This window comes from Boleophthalmus pectinirostris, unplaced genomic scaffold, assembly GCF_026225935.1.
Source record: "Boleophthalmus pectinirostris isolate CB_2022bp ecotype Guang Dong unplaced genomic scaffold, ASM2622593v1 HiC_scaffold_10, whole genome shotgun sequence".
Taxonomy (NCBI): domain Eukaryota; kingdom Metazoa; phylum Chordata; class Actinopteri; order Gobiiformes; family Gobiidae; genus Boleophthalmus; species Boleophthalmus pectinirostris.
The window spans coordinates 35,526,147-35,542,724 of record NW_026570971.1 but is presented as its reverse complement, the minus strand read 5'-3'; the positions used below and the strand labels follow the sequence as shown (position 1 = coordinate 35,542,724).

Here is a 16,578-nt window from a genome sequence, read left to right as displayed (position 1 = left end):
TTTGTTGGCTTGGTCACCGTCTCACTGACCTTTGACTGAATAAATACAGAAAGACTGACGTAGAAATAAATCCTCTATAAATACAAGATTAAATGGACTGATATTTGAAATTTCATTGACGCAATCTGAAAATGTCAAAGTCAAAGTCTGGGTAATTCTCAGCTCTGTACAGAATTACAGTAAAAGTCCCTGTGTCAGAATCTCTGTGGCGTTCATTATGCAGAAAACCTGTTAACCCTGTAGTTTAAACCTCTGCAAACATGTTCTGAAATGTCCCTGTGTGTCAGGTGCCCTCTCTGTGTGTCCATGGAGTCTTCTTTTGTGTAAGAGCTGGTAAACCTGTAGTTTAGACTTTTATAAACATGTTCTGAAATGTCCCTGTGTATATCAGATGCCCTCCCTGTCTCTTACTGAGGTCTAAAGCCCAATTTATGGTCATGCATCAAATTATGTGCGTTGCTGTGAACCCCCCCTGCAGAGCATCTAGGTCGACCGACGTGCACCTCAGAAATTTTGTAACCATGGGTTGAACTGATGCAGAGAGCAGGGGAAAGCGACGCAGACAATAAGGGCTGTGATTGGTCCGCTCTACAGACATTTCCAATTACAATTACTTTGCGGCACATAGACGTCGACGCAGGCCATAAATAAAAAATGACAGGGACAAGGCGACGGCAGCAGTGTGTGTTGAGTTGATGCAGAACTATAACACGGCCTTTATTCTGGAAAAGCTGCTCACCCTGTAGTTTAGTCGTCTATAAACATGTTCTGAAATGCACGGTTGGTCTGCACGATATTATTTTAAAATGGTTACTGAGATTGTGATTAAATTTGCTATTTCTGTTCAAAAAGTAGGATTCTGTTGTAAATCTGAATACAAAACTGTCTAATGTCTAAACTCTAACCCACATCTTTCACCAACTCAGCCCAGTCCAAACCCGTGCGTTTCTTAAAAGCACGATTTTCACATTCACAGAGTTTTTTTTCACTGGTGTACACTTGATTACACAGAGGGAGGAAAAACCTGCCGAAAAGACAAACAGAAAACTCCCGAAGCGGCTCAGACCAGTGAAGGCAGCGCGGGCAGGTGCAGCGTTCCCATGGAGATGACATGTGACAGTGAAGCATGCTGCGTTCAGGGACAGGCTTTGACATACGTATATTACAGTGTGAGGAATGGGGCGGGGCGGCCCTGGGGCTGCTTGGCCTTTAGGCAGGTCTGAGCTGGACAAGTTGGTCAATTAGTCAAAGACAGAGAAATATTCTGTTCCCTTTTTCACTTCTTTGGTAGTTCTGAGTCTCCAGGCAGGATTTCCCACACAAGCACCAAACTGTGTTGCAGCGCCACAGAAGGAAATGAGACAGAGAAAGACAGAAAGACACATAGAGACAGAGAGACAGAAACAGAGAGAGACAGCCAGAGAGAGAGAGAGAGATTAGCAGCCTCGCATAAATGCCAATGGGGGTACACCTGACTCTCCGCCTGCGGCGAGCCGGTGAGAAGGGAAACTTTTCCTCCTGTGCCTCCGGGGACGGGATTCCGGACCCACGGAGCAGAGTGTCCGCAAAGTGCAATTGGGCGACAGCGGTCCTGAGCCCCGTGGGGCACAGAGCTCTGGAGGTCCCTTATGATCAGCCACTGGAATTAGTTTTCAGAAAGCCTTGTAAAATCCCTTGTTGTACCTTTAGTATTTTCTTAGGTCTAATTGTAGTATTTTATTTATTTTTTGTATTATTATATAATTGTTACATTATATTATTTATTTAGTTTTTCCCAAAAAATAAAAAATAAAAAAATAGTGGGAAACACTGTCCAGGTTTGAATTAGAGCTGATTAATCACCATAGAAATCATAATTTGAAAAGACAGAATTGGGAAAAAACCAAGACTGCAATTTTTTTCTCCACAAACATGAAAATGCTAATCCTGCTGTTTAGAATCTGTACAAACATGTTCCTCCCTGTATGTCAGATGCCCTCCCTCCCTGTGTGTCAGATGCCCTCCCTGTGTTTTCATGGAGTCTTATTCTGCATAAAAACTGCTAACCCTCTAGTTTCGATCTGATTCTTGGATTCGTTTGTCAGTTCAGCTTTCAGTCTTTTTGTCAGTTCTTCTGGACATGTTTAAAATGTGAACGTCAAACAGAATCTTGTTACTAAAACAAAAATTCCAAGTATAATTGCAATCACAGTGTTAGTCAGAAAAATCATGTGTGAATGACATTTGAAAATTGAGAATTCTTCCGTTGAAAAAGGAGTGTATGTCTTAACAGGTTAACGGTGCAAAAGGGATAAACATGCTACAACAGTTCTCAAATATTTATGAATGACTTGGAAACTTCAAATTCTAAGTGAAAAAGAACACACATTTCTGGAATTGAGTGGTTCAAACCCCACTCAAGTTCATACTGTTGTTGTGTCCTTGGGCAAAACACATTGTTCTTCATCTTCCAAAGTGTAAATGTGGAAAGTGTGGAGTGAATGAATAAAGATCACAGTGTAACACTATGACAGCTTGTAAAAAATAAGTCCATTATTTGTATTATTTGATGAGGACTCAACTGTTAATTTGTTTATTTAAAGATGCACTATGGAACTTTTCTAGTAGAGGTTCTGCAATCTGCCTCCATGTTTGTCTCCATGGAGATGTTAGAGCTTTGTCTGGACTTGTATGTTTAACATTTTAACATGTTTAACACACAAACCCTGCAGACTTGTGCTGTGTTCTCCTCTCAAACTGAAAACACTCTGTTCCACTTTGTATCATGTGGTAATACAGGAAGTGCTCCAAGGTGTTCTTAGACTCCACACACCTTCAATACAATCATTTAGATGATTTCAATCCTGGAGTTGCCAATCTCTAGTGAACTAAAAGTAAAAAGAGCTTTTCACCTGAAAACTACTGCTTTATGACACTGTTGTGGAAAAAATTATGTATCTTTCGATGATAAATAATTAATTCCTTTGTGAATCTCGATGAGTTTTTGGAATACAGACAAAGGTTTATTCTCGTTAGAGCAGATATGGATGGGGCCTAGATCTGTGTCCCTCCAACAACAAACCCCCAAAAGCACCAAGTTTATATCCACTGAGACCAGAAAACGTACATTTCAAAGTGAGAAGGTGTCGACTCCTGCTGAGGTGTGGCCAGATGTGTTTGATCTGATCTGCTCCATTTTCACGTGTCACTTCCTGACGAGATTAACAAGCAAAAGGAACAGAAGTGTTTACACTGAAGGATCTTTCAAACACTGTCTTTACCAAACCAAATGAGTTTGAGTTAAAAGACCAAATGTGTTTCTAAAAGGTAAACTAATCACTATTTTAATGTAATCAATCATAATCAATATCTTCCTGTGGGAAAAGAACAGTTGTGTCTGTGGAGCTTTGACTCATGTGAATGTCTGGTCTGGACTTACACAAAGACAGATTGAGAGAAATCTTTCCACAATATAAACATCCATCACAACATCACAAGTTGGAACAGACTGTTTGGAGCTTTGGAGATGCAGACAGACTCATAATAAAGAGTTACTCAAACATGTGAATAAAACAAAACACAACTCCAGCTCTGTTTTTGAGAAGGGAACCACATTAGAACATGGTTTAACGCTCACAATAATACATTTTTTGGACCTTTAAGTTACATTTTAATTACTCAGTAACACCTTGAAAATCTCACATTTTTACAGTGAGTGGGGGTCGCCTCTCCACAGATCTGACCTGTACCTTGCCCTGAATAACATCACCTGCTTTTCTGAATGGAAACAGATGAGATTAATACCATACTGTAGAGTACTCAAGACTATGCAATAACATCTCCATGGAAACAGGCAGGTAGCTGACCATTAGTGTGAAAAATTACAGTGTATCTTTAAGCAGGGGACCATCTGCTAAGACTACGGCTGGAAGGATCCTGCAGTGAGAGATCTGTAGAGTCATCGAGAATACAGAACTTCAAGTCAAAAGGAGAAACTGTATATTAAACAAACAACAGAAAAGAGCTGACAGCACTTTGGACACACACTCTCATTTATTTGTATTTTTTAAACTACTTTCTACATTTTATATTAGGAACGTAACAATAACTGAAATATCGTGACATCGTATCGTCAGAAATCTCACAATAGTATCAGAGGCCATCACAATATATCGAATTACAAGTGTCTATACTTAAATTAATAGCCATGTTGATTTTAATGTCTTTCTTATTCTGTAAAGCACTTTGAGTATGAACTGTGCTGTACAAATGAACTCACCTTGTCACCAGGAAAAACAGAGGGAACTACATAGACCATGATCCTTTGGTGTTGGCAGTGCAGACTACATGAAGAAATAACTTATTAAGCACTTTTAAATCTTAATTCTTCATATTATTACAGGACCAAAGGATTTTCAATGCTTTTTCAAGGCTTTTAAAAGGAAAAAGTAGCATATTCACAATTTTGTAAGCCTCCACGACAATAAAAATATAACCGTGATATGCATCCTATCATGAAAATATCATATCGAGGGATCGTTACATCCTGATTTTATATACATACAAAAGACATTAATTATATGTAAACTATAAGTCGACTTTTTTACATAATTTACCCATTTTACAAATCTTCAAAGTAGATTTTCTTCTTCAAAGTCTGTTATTCTAGGTATTTTTGAGCTATAAAATCACCTAGAATTTAATCAAGGTAAAGTAGAGCTGTTTAATGTCACACTGTGGAACATTCCAGGCAGAGCAATGACATCTCCACAGAAACAAACAACCGAAAAGTTACACAATGCACCTTTAAACAACACTGAAAAAAATCTGTCAGAGCAGAACCTCATGTGGTGGAACCTCTCCTAGAACAGTTAAATAAATGAATGAACTCTTTAGTCCTTTAATTTGTCCAAAGATATTTAGTAGTTCTGTAACTTTACTACATAAATCTATATATCTTGCTTTGTATATTTGATATTTTTTGCATTTTGTATGTATATGAAATGCAGAAAGTAGTAAGAAAAAAATAAAAAAGACTGAATGAATGAGAGGGTGTGTCCAAATGTTTGGTAGTGTACACAGCGCTCGCGTCTCATTTTTCTTTCCTCGCTTCCTTCTCCTTGGTTCCTTGTCTCGATTCTGGAGGAAATGTGAGGAAGTCCCGCCCCCAGAGGAGACACTGGGAGAAGAGACGATCTAAACTCCTCACCAATAAAGTTTGATTCTTTTCTTTGGTGTCTACTCCTGAAGGAACGAGGAGAGGAATCCCGGAGAAGGAAGCGAGGAAAGAGAAATGCGACGCGGCCAGTGAAGGAAACCATTCATTACCTGAACATTAGACTTAGAATTAGAGTTTTTATTTTACCTTGCTAGATTTTCTCGTCCGTGGCTTTGCAGCTCTGACCACTTTGAGAGCGTTCTGTTGATCTGTGGACAAAAAAGAAAACAAAATTTAACATACGACTGTAGTAAAACACTGACACTTTTTGACTGGGGGACTGTCACCTGCTTGCTTCTATAGAAATGTCATTGCTCTGTCTGGAATGTTCCACAGTATGACATTAAACAGCTGTTTACATTTATTCAATTTCAGGTGCTTTTAGAGTTCAAAATAACCTAGAAAAACAGACATTCTGACTGTAACTTGGTCTGGTTTGGTCTCCATGAAGATAGAAAGCATTTGGCAGGTCCTCGACTAGAAACATTACACAATGTACCTTTAAATTCACAAGAAATCAATGAGAAATGGGTAGATAAAAATACAACTTCAAAATAACATGGAGGAACTAAAGATTGTAGCATTTGCCATGAAAAAAAACAAACAAACTGTACAATATTTTCTCGAGTAGCTCCTGTTACCCGTTTGTATCCATTGAGATGTTACTGCATTGTCAGGAATGTTCCACACTATGTCATTAAATTGAACTCTCTAGCATTTATGTAATTAAGTGTTTGGTTGTTTTTATAGCTCGAATGAATGTTGTATTACTAAGGGCGGGGACACCTATACACAGATCTGATTTGTAACTTGGCCAATTGTGCCGTGTGCTTGGCCTCATGGAGAGAGACTGGTGGAGGGTTCATCACATGCTTTTCTCCATGGAGATGTTGTTGCTTTGTCTGGAATGCTTCACAGTATGGCAATAAACCTTCCTACCTTCCTACCTTCCTACCTTCCTTCCTACCTTCCTACCTTCCTACCTTCCTACCTTCCTACCTACCTACCTTCCTTCCTTCCTACCTACCTTCCTACCTTCCTTCCTACCTACCTTCATACCTTCCTTCCTACCTTCCTACCTTCCTATCGACCTTCCTACCTATCTTCCTACCTACCTTCCTTCCTGTCTTCCTTCCTACCTTCCTTCCTTCTATCCATCTATTTATTTATTGATTTATTTAGAGACAGGGACAGCGCACAATTTTTACATTAACCTTAATCTTAAACCTTTCTATCTTCATGTAGACCAAACCAGACTAAGTTCCAGGTCAGATCTGTGGAGAGGAAGCCCTGCTTGGTGTTTATTTGTTATAGTTAATCTTAAAAGTGTGTAACTTTTTAGTTGGGGGTCTGTCACCTTGTTTATGTCATTGCTCTGTCTAAAATGTTCTACAGTGTGACTTTAAACAGCTTGACTTTACATTTATTCAATTGAAGGTGCTTTGAGGTGTCAAAAATACCTAGAAAAACAGACATTGTGACTGTGAGTGGGGTCGCCTCTCCACAGATCTGACCTGGAACTTGGTCTGGTTTGGTCTCCATGAAAATAGAAAGGTTTAATGCTATACTGTGAAACATTCCAGACAAAGCAATAACATCTAAAAAAGAGAAACATCTCCACCAGAAAAGTAAATAAAGGTCAAATACATTTTCATTCGTTCGTTTTCATCACTACAGTTTTATTTGCTAATTTGAACTTCCAAACTTGTTGTGACCCCAGTGTAACATTATGCGAGGTGTGTGTAGCGTAGCTTTAGCGCTGGGGTCTGGGAGGGGCACTGGTGCGATGGATGGTGGGGGTGATAAGAGCTGAGGGTCTGAGGGGCTGAGGGCGGCTCAATGGGAGGGAGAAGTACAGTAAAATGAAACCGGCCGCTTCAAATATAGCAACGCGACACACTTTTCAGCAAACTCCACTGACCCACACACACTGTTACCACAGCACTGGACCTTTGCTCGTGTGCGTGTATATGTGCCTGTATGTGTGCACCTGTGTGTGTCTGTGTGTGTGTGTATGTGCGTGTGTCTGTGTGTGTGCCAATTAGGATTCACTCAGTAGAAGTAGGGCTGAGCTATATGGGGAAAAAAACATTGTGATTTGTGTTTCAGAGATATTTTGAGCTATAAAACCACCTGTAACTGAATAATTATAAGGTAGAGCTGTTTAATGTCATACTGTGGAACATTCCAGAAGGCAGAGCAGTGATATATCCATAAAAACAAGCAGATGATCCCTGACCAAAGATTCTGACCATAGGATTCTGTTCAAAGTTCACATTTTAAACACGTCCAGAAGAATTGGCAAAATGACTTAAATCTGTGCTGACAAACTAATATAAGAACATGTTTCAGAACATGTTTGGACCGATCTTTTTGTTCAAAATAAGATGGGGTTTTGGAAGAAAATAAACTACAAAAATGCCAGTTCTGTACTGTAATGTTGTTATATGAATTGTATGTGCTGGTTTGAAATAAATAACTAAATATCTGACTAATTGTGTGATTTTAAATTGATCTTGTGGTCCTAAATAGAAGCTACCATTATAACATTAACTTAATTTTATTTATTTATACAGCACTTTTCTCAGCTTACAGTCTAGGGTTGGTACAAGATCTCGTGCTACAAGATCTCCCGGGATAAAATTGTAACAACATTGTGCACACAAGAGAAAAATAATTGCTAGATTTTTTTCCAAGTGTTTACATTTGCATTGGAAAAAGAAAGTGTTACGTGTTGGTGAGTTCCATCTCTTACAGTTTCAAAAAGCAAGACTAGAATGGAAACAAAACTATGAAATTAAATAACAAAATTGTGTGAAACATGAAGTGTACATAATGTACTAGGATTTATATTAAAATCTTGTTTTGTCTCATTCTCATGGACACAGTGTCATATCTCGTCTCTTCTTGTGGAAATTTTGTTTTGTTCCATTCCTATTACAGTTAAATAAGCGAGCATAAGGCACAGATTAAAACAGTAGAATACAGAATAAAAATAACTGTGCTATAGTACAAATGCAGTTCCATATAAGTGTGCTTCAAATATTTGGTATTTTTCTTAGATAATGTTGATTTTGTTTGCAAATAAATCCAAAATACACAAAAAATTCCTGAGAAAAAATTATACAACTTGGATTAAACAAAAAAAAAAAAGGTTAGAGAGAAAGAGGTTCATTTTCTTATCGTTTAAAGTGTGCGGCTCAAATGGGCAGTGTTGGCACGTCTTTATATCAGATGCCCTCTCCGACACACCCTCCAGTGGAAAAGTGGTAAGTGCTTCATTAACACTGGTCACACAGAGTCTTTGGACGCTGTAGAGTTTAAAAAGGACTCCCTCAGGTCGTCTTCAGTCTGAACTATGTGAAGAATGAGCTTTTGTCGTAGCTCAGATGTCTCTGTGGATTCCCCTCTTTCTAAAGCTCCTTTTACTCCCTTCTGTTTTCACAACTAAACTCATAATTAAATGGTGACGGTGATTATTACAGACCAGTGCTTTTCTGTCAGTGAGGGACGTGCTCAAAAAGTGCAGATTAAAGAAAAGTCCTGGGTTTCAGATGGCATCACAACATTCTATTTGACAATATTATTTAAAGAGTCTATATTATACTATTTTCTGATCTATATTTCCTATTTTAATGTTTCTTCATCACAAACAGACCTGGAGTTGTGTTTTGTTTCATTCACACATGTTTAACAAACAAACCCGGCAGATTTAGGCTGAGTGCTTGTCTCAAACTGAAAACACTCTGTTCCACCTTATGATGTCAAGTGGTTATACAGGAAGTGCTTCCACCCGTTTTAAAACTTCATACAATTTCACTAGAATCATTTGGATAATTTCAGCCCTGGAATAGCCAATCTCTACTGAAAGAAAACTATCACTACATCACATTACATCACGTCTGAACCATGTTTTATGATATGATTATTATTATTTTATGAAGTGATTATTGGAATATGACCAAATTTTGTCCGTTACATCTGTCTGTGACTCACTCTTGACTCACACTTGATGCAGGACAAGATGCTCGTTTCAGTCTTGTGATGAATTAACGTTAATATTAAACCCACAAGCTGCAAAAAGAGTAAAAAACAAACATCTTTGGAGTTTTATTATAATATATTAATATCAAGTATTATTACATTTGCAAAATACCAGTTTTTGTGTTGGTCGTATCAGCTTAAAGGCCGGTCTATGAAAATATTGTCTGACATTAAACCGGTCTGTAGCACAAAAAAGGTTGGGGACCACTACACTTCATGACATCACAAGGTGGAACAGAGCATTTAGAGCTTTGGAGCTGTAGACAGACTAATGATAAAGAATTACTCAAACATGTGTGAATGAAACAAAACTCCAGGTCTGTTTTTGAAGAGGGAACAACATCATAACATGACTTAAAGTTTACAAGAGGACCCGAAATACAAATGAGGGGAAATTAAAATGAATATTGTTAAAAAGTAAAATGTTCTGGTCCGATCACTAATAGAAATGATCAAGTTTAACATTTGTGAGTTTATTTCATGGCAAAGTGCAGTGTTATTAATGGGGAAAACTGGCTCAAGGTCTCAACTCAAATCATAACATCACATTCTATAATCTGAAAACCACCAATCACACTCAAAGTAGAGGTAAGATCTTAAGACCGAGCCCTAGCCCGACCCGACCCGACCCAAAATTCGGGTCGGGTCGGGTCTAAAATGTCAATCATTACTTCGGGTCGGGTCGGGCTCGGGCTTCAAATAAATATATGTTTATAAAATATATGCTAAAACGATGTGTGGATACTAAACTAAGGAATACTTGTTATAAAATAAATAATATGGATAAAACAGAGAAGTAGTGTAATGTAATTGCTATTTAACTTCTAAAGTTAAATAGCAATTAAAATTAGCAAAAGAAGTTAAATAGCACGTGAACGCCCCCTCTTAATTTATTTAATAATCTTCCCCTCCGCAAGTCTGCATCTATTTTGACCTGGTGTCCCCAATATGGAGGAGCAAGAAGTTAAACTAAAGGCAGGAGAACTGAAAAGACAAACACGCACCAGTAAGAGTGAGGTGTGGAAAAGCTTCAAATTGATTGTTGAAAATGCTACAGAAACTTGCGTTGGCTTCGCTGAATGTCGTCAATGTGGCGCTTTGCTTTCATACGAGAGCAAAAGACTGGCACCTCGACGCTGAGCACTGCTCCTCCTCCCGAGTCCTCACAAATAAAATATGACATTTCGGGTTTGCTTCGGGCTCGGGCCTGCAAATCAAGTTAATTGGTCGGGCTCGGGCCGGGTCGGGTTTTAATACCCGCGGGCCGGGTCGGGTCGGGCTGGATTTTTTAGGCCCGATCTCACCTCTACCTCAAAGAAACAAAGGGAACTACATAGACCATGATCCTTTGCTCTGTTTCCGTCCATTTTACACGATGAAATAAGTGTTACTAAGCACTTTTAAATGTTAACTCTTTGGGTGTTTGACAGAACCACAGGCTTGTCGAGGCATTTTAAAAGCACAAAGTCGTATTCACAGTTTTGTTAGCCTTTACGAAATATTTTACCGTGAGATGTGTATTGTGAAAAGATTGTATTGAGAAATTTGGACATTTTTACATCGCCAGCATTAAACCTGTGAACCTGAAGCTGACCGTGGTTTAACCCAAAGTGATAGAGATCACCTTCAGCCCCAGAACAGAATAAGCCTGAGAAAATTGAACTATCACTTTTTAATTTAAAACAATATGGCTGAGATTTACAGGGCTTTTGGATCGAGTCGAGTTACTGTGTGTTGCAAAAGGCATCACCATCTTTCTACTGATAACTTTTTGTGCTCCACATATTTGCCTCAGCCTTATCACGTTTACCACAAAGCCTTTCGTTTTAAAGACACACAGGGTTTTGGTTTTGGTGGTGGAGTTGGTGGCTACTTACAACTTGCATCAACCAGAAAATTAACTACAATATCTTCTAGTGAAACTTATGGTAGTAAAATTTTTTTCAAGAGATCAAAATTGCAATTTATTGACACATTTTTGAAGTATCATCATTTCCTCCACAAACAACCAAATCTTGTCTTATTCTGCACAAAAACGGCTAACTCTGTAGTTTAGATTTGCGCGAACATGTTCTGAAAAGTAATTATTGGATTAGTTTGTCATACTTCATACTGCAGTCTTTTTTTGGACAGTCATTTCTTTTGGACGTGTTTAAAATGTGAACTTTGAACAGAATCTTATTATTAAACTGTAAATTGCAATCACAATGTTTGTCAGAAAAACTACAAGCATCAGTTTTATGTGGCGCTTTTCACAGTAACACAAAACACTTAAAAACTAAGTAAATACAGTAACCCTAAAACAAGGACAGGACAGACAAAACAGTCATAAGGAGCAGTCATGAGTGCGGGCTGTAGGCTCAGAGGAAAGAGGTGTGTTTGGAGCAGTTTTTTGAAGGTGTTTAGTGAGTCTGTGATTCTGATGTGAGGTCTGGAGATATTTTTTTCAAATTGTAATTTCAAAGAAGATCCACATTTCAGAAGATTGCATTTTAAAGTGTTAACGAAAAACAAATGGACTTCTTTCAATCATAATTTACAATAGAAAATTAAATTGTGAATTGAGTGGGGTATGAATGAGAAAGTGTCTGTCCTCTTCTTTACGCACCATCAGAGGATGGTTCAGTAAACACACATTACAGTGGTCCATCAAAGCATAGTAAAAAAAAAATGAAGTTGCATTAGGTATTAGCATCCAAAAGATGATTTAGGAAGAAATTTGGAAGAAAAAGGAGATGTTTTATAGCAGACATGTCAAACTCAGGCCCGAGGGCCAAATTTGGCCCATAAAATAATTATATTTGGCTCACAAGAGCATATCAAATATGTATTAGAGCTGCTCACTGCACACAGATAGACTATAGAAACATTATTATTTAAAATTATGTTCTTATTTTATATTCTGCTTGTTCTGGATTCGGTGTTTAAGCAAAACTATTATTAAACATTTCTTTTACTAAGAAAAGGTTTAACATTACAGATCTCAAAAGAAGAGAAAACATACAGATAGTGTTGAAATTTTTCAATAAATATTTAGTTTGGCCCACGACTTAGTCCCAGTTTATAATTTTGGCCTTCTGTGAATGAGTTTGACATTCCTGTTTTAGAGGGTGCTCAAGCTGCATGAAGTTTTGAAGCTCCTGCAAATGATTTGGTTTTCCTTATGAATGAAAATTATGTATTATTTTAAATTCATTATTTGTCAAGAAAGCAGCATGATGAAATGGTTGGCCTGAGAATCTAAAAAAAATGTTTGGACCACCCTAATACACATACATACAATTAATGAAAATGATGTGTAAATGTTATCTTTCTAAATTTGCTTATCCATACAAAGTCAGAAGATACGGTGAGTGCGTTACTATGAACAGGGAGGGGCGTATCAGGGCTTGTCCAACTTTGAACTTTTACACCTGTACAGTCAGTGTGGAGCAATCTACACATATTTCCCAAGCTTTCACTGGGCTGTCTCTCTCCTCTGACAGCTCTGTGCGCGGTGGGAGGAACAGCACTGAGCCAGGCCATTGGACATGCAAAACGTGTCTCTGTATAGTGCAACCCCACCAGTAGCAGCAGCTAGCCTATCTCTACCCTGCTCCTAGCACTAAAACAACAATCTTCCCCACTGATTTTAACGTTCTGGCTAGCTGTCATGCTCATTTAAAGCCCGTAGACGCTCATCCAAACAGTCAATTACGCATTCCAGTGTGAACCAACGCGAGCTAAGCGGCTAAAGGCTAAAGAAGTAGCAATTGTCAGGGTTCAACACGTGGTGCGCAGGGGGGGATGGGGGAAAATGTGCCACCATCAACACATCTTGACATTTAAAGTGGTCCATATGCGTCCGAATAAGCGCCTACTGTTTTTGGCACCGTTTGGCACACGTTTTCAAGCGGAATTCCCATAAAATTACGCACCAGAACACGCTCTCCAACACTGCCATGTCAACAGATCGCAAAGTCCAGTCAGTTGGTCAAGTCTTGCACTGAAAAGCGTATTACCTTTCTCTTGACTGCTGGAGGTGATATTATTTATAGGGACGCGTCCTGTGGTCCTCTTCGTCCATGGGTTCACTTTAGGCGGAGGAGCTTCCACGATTTTACGCTTGACGCTTTCACTCGTGTCTGCTCCGTTTTGCTCGTTTTCCTTGTCGTTTTCATTACTTTTCTTTGGGGTCTTCGCTTCATCTCCTTGCTGCGGGGTGTCTGTGCTTTTCTGAGCCTGTTTGTCCAGTTCTTTCGCAGGTCCGGGCTTGTTTTGGTCACCGTCCTCCGCTCCAGTGCTCGGGCTCACCGCGGCTGTCAAACCACACTCGCCCGGATTGCTCTCTACGTCTGCGGACATGCTGCTTTTGCTGTGCTCGCTCTTCTGTTAAATCCAGTGTGAACTTTTGGTCCTTTTATCCAAGAGAAAAACAAAGAAAATCTCAAGATATGACCACATCTAAAAGTTCCTCAATGCACTTGTTGGAAAGCAGCTGTGGACCTCGCTGTAGCTCGCTTTAGCCTCGAAGTAGCTTCCAGCGGCTAACGTGAGCTAAGCGAGCGACCATGCAGGAGTTCCCAGCTAAAACGATCGCTTTTCTGAGCTTAATAATGATCTAACAGCATCAGAAATCCAAATCAAAGTCTGTTAAAAGGCCACCATGCAAAAGACACTAACGCGAACGCCCCCGTGTAGAGTTTTAGGAACTTTAAAAACTCCTCCGGTGCGAAATGCCAGTCCACGCTGCAGCGCCGCTCTGCTCTGCTGTAAACACGGAGCCAGCCCCTAGCGGCCGCTCCGTGTCACTGCAGCTCAGCCTCATGTCACACAGAGACTCAAAAGGACATTAGAGCACGAGGAGGGACCACACGTCCCCGTAGGGTGGTCCAACAATGTTTTTGTAGATTCTCTAGATTAGAACTCTGCATTTGGTTCCATATCTGGCCAAAATATTTGGGTCCAAATTTTATGCAACTTAAATTCATATTTAGAGGACACTTTAGAGGCTCAAGACACTTGAAAATTGTCCTATAGGGCCTAAACTCTAACATAGAACCAAATAAATAAGGCCTATTCGAATAATTTCTCATTTTATTTTGCAAACACAAACTGAAACTTGCATAAAAATTATTTAGACGTTTATAAAAGCTGCTTAGAAAGTCCATAACGTCCATAAAAAGTGTCTTATAAAGTCCAGCTCCACTGTGTGTTTGTTGCTTTGTCACTAAAGATGCTCCTGTGTCTTTGACTCCTGCAGTAGATCCTGTTTCTAATCTTCATTCTTTGTTCTACAGTTTAAATCTTGAATAAACTTCATCTTCTTTCAGCAACATTATTGACACTTTCCTGGATGCACAGTTTGAGCAGCTTCTGAAAGTCTCATCATGAGTCCAGTCTGCTGCAGGAACTGTTCAAAATGTTTCTGGTAGATCAAGAGAAGAAGAAGAAACGCATGGTGTTGGTGGAGGCAAACTCTTCCTAAATCATCTTTTGGATGTTAAAACCTAATGCAGGGTTCTAATCAATGTTATGTGAAACTTGGCAGGTGCTAAAGGAGAAAATCTAAGACTAAAGTTAGACTAAAGTAGAAGTACAAAGAAGTGGTCCAAGAAATAAGAAAAAATATTTGGGAAAGAACTAAGTCAGAGTAACTTAAAGAGTAACTGTTGGGACATAACATCTGATTGTAGTGAATATAACTGGAAGGATAAAAGATGAAATAATATTCAAAGGACAGAGACAAAAACAAGACAAACTAAATCAGATGTGAAGCAGCTGCAAGAAACACAAATGTTCAAATCATTTCAGATTGTCACATGAAGCTTTTGTCACTTTAGACTCACTCACAGTGGGAAGAGGAAACACGACTTTTACTCAAGTAAGAGTACTGTTACTTCATACAAATATGACTCAAGTAGAAGTAAAAGTATGCTGCTAGAAGAGTACTCTGACAAATACAAATTCTTAAAAAAGTTATTCAAACAATAACCAGTACAGACGCTGACACAACCGTTGCTGCAACATTCAAACATCGCAGTGACTCAGATTTTAACTCCACCTAATTTTATGCTCTGGCTGCGGCTTCGTCACATTTAATCAAACTATTTAAAAATGTGCTGCAACTCGAGAAGGTTAAAAAAACTGTTCTACTGTAATACAAATGTAAAAATACTGAAAACAAATATAGTAAACAGAATAATTACCAATGGTCTTGTGTTTAATTCTAGACAGTGGAGGAGGAAGTACCACATAAAAGTACACATACAAAGGTAAAAAGTTACACAAGTAAAAATAAAAGTATCACATGAGAAAATTTACTAAGTGAAAGTATTAAAGTACTTGTTTAAAAATGTACTTTAAGAGTCAAAAGTATTTTGCAGAGTTTCAGAACAGTTACAAGATGAAATGTAATGATTTTGATCAAGAATTTAGCAGCAGATTTTAAGTGATTTTCTATCTGTTTTTGTGTTTTTGTGTATTTGGTTTTCTGAAAGTTTGGGATATTAACATGAATTAAATGCGCTAAAGAAAAGTACTTAAATTTTTCAGTCCAGATCTAAAATATAGTGGAGTAGAACAGATACTTGCTCTCAAATGTAGTGAAGTAAAAGTATCCACTGTATAATGTAAAGTAAAGTGAAGTACAGATACCTAAAGAATACTTTGTTAACCTTGCAGCACTGCCTATGCCTCAGTAAAACATGGTTGATTAGGTAAAGTGCAGATACCTAAAATTTGTACTTAAGTATTGTACTTTTATTTTGTTCGTTGTTACCTTCCAGCCTGAGTCTAGACTGGTGTAGTGTTTTAGGGCGTGTGACGTCAGTTGACCGTGAGCAGGTTGGGCTTCAGTGACAGACAAAGGTGGAGAGGTGCTCCACAGTTTTATGTTTAGTTTTTCAAAAGTGCAAGTGCAAAAAGTGTGAGGTGCAAAATGGAGGCAGACAGCAGTTTCCCTCCAGCAGCAGAACACAGATCGATTTTATCTGCTCTGACTGATTGCTGATTGGGTAAAATACAAAAGTTAAAACCGGGATGGTAAAAATGAACATCAGCTTTAAATATCATCCTAACACTCCATAAAACAAACCCCAAGCCCCAAACTATATACATCAAAACCCCAACACCATTCACCAAGTCAACTTTAAAACCCATACACCAATAAAGCCCATAAACCAAGAGGGAGCTCGATTCTGGGGTGACTCTTTTAGGACTTACACAGAAGAAAAAGCAGGTAAGTACAAAGCAAAACACAACACCATTCATTAACACTAAACTACACGAACACACACAACAACACTTCAAACATTCCAAACAGATATACTGGACCATTTCTATTGCTCTACTCAATT

General features: G+C 38.6%; 1 protein-coding gene across 5 annotated transcripts in view; it reads right to left on the bottom strand.

Annotated features, from left to right (window-relative positions):
- The window catches only part of larp1b (La ribonucleoprotein 1B), a 64,977-nt gene extending 50,992 nt beyond the window's left edge, over nt 1-13,985 (bottom strand). For all 5 annotated transcript variants that reach the window (XM_055156012.1, XM_055156018.1, XM_055156033.1 and 2 more), the window contains exons 1-2: nt 13,243-13,985; nt 5,345-5,406 (exon numbers count right to left, since the gene is read on the bottom strand). In XM_055156012.1, the coding sequence (XP_055011987.1) occupies nt 5,345-5,406; nt 13,243-13,585 (405 nt within the window). In that variant the 5' untranslated portion in view covers nt 13,586-13,985. The remainder of the gene's footprint in view (nt 1-5,344; nt 5,407-13,242) is intronic.
- Between the last annotated feature and the right edge of the window lie 2,593 nt (nt 13,986-16,578).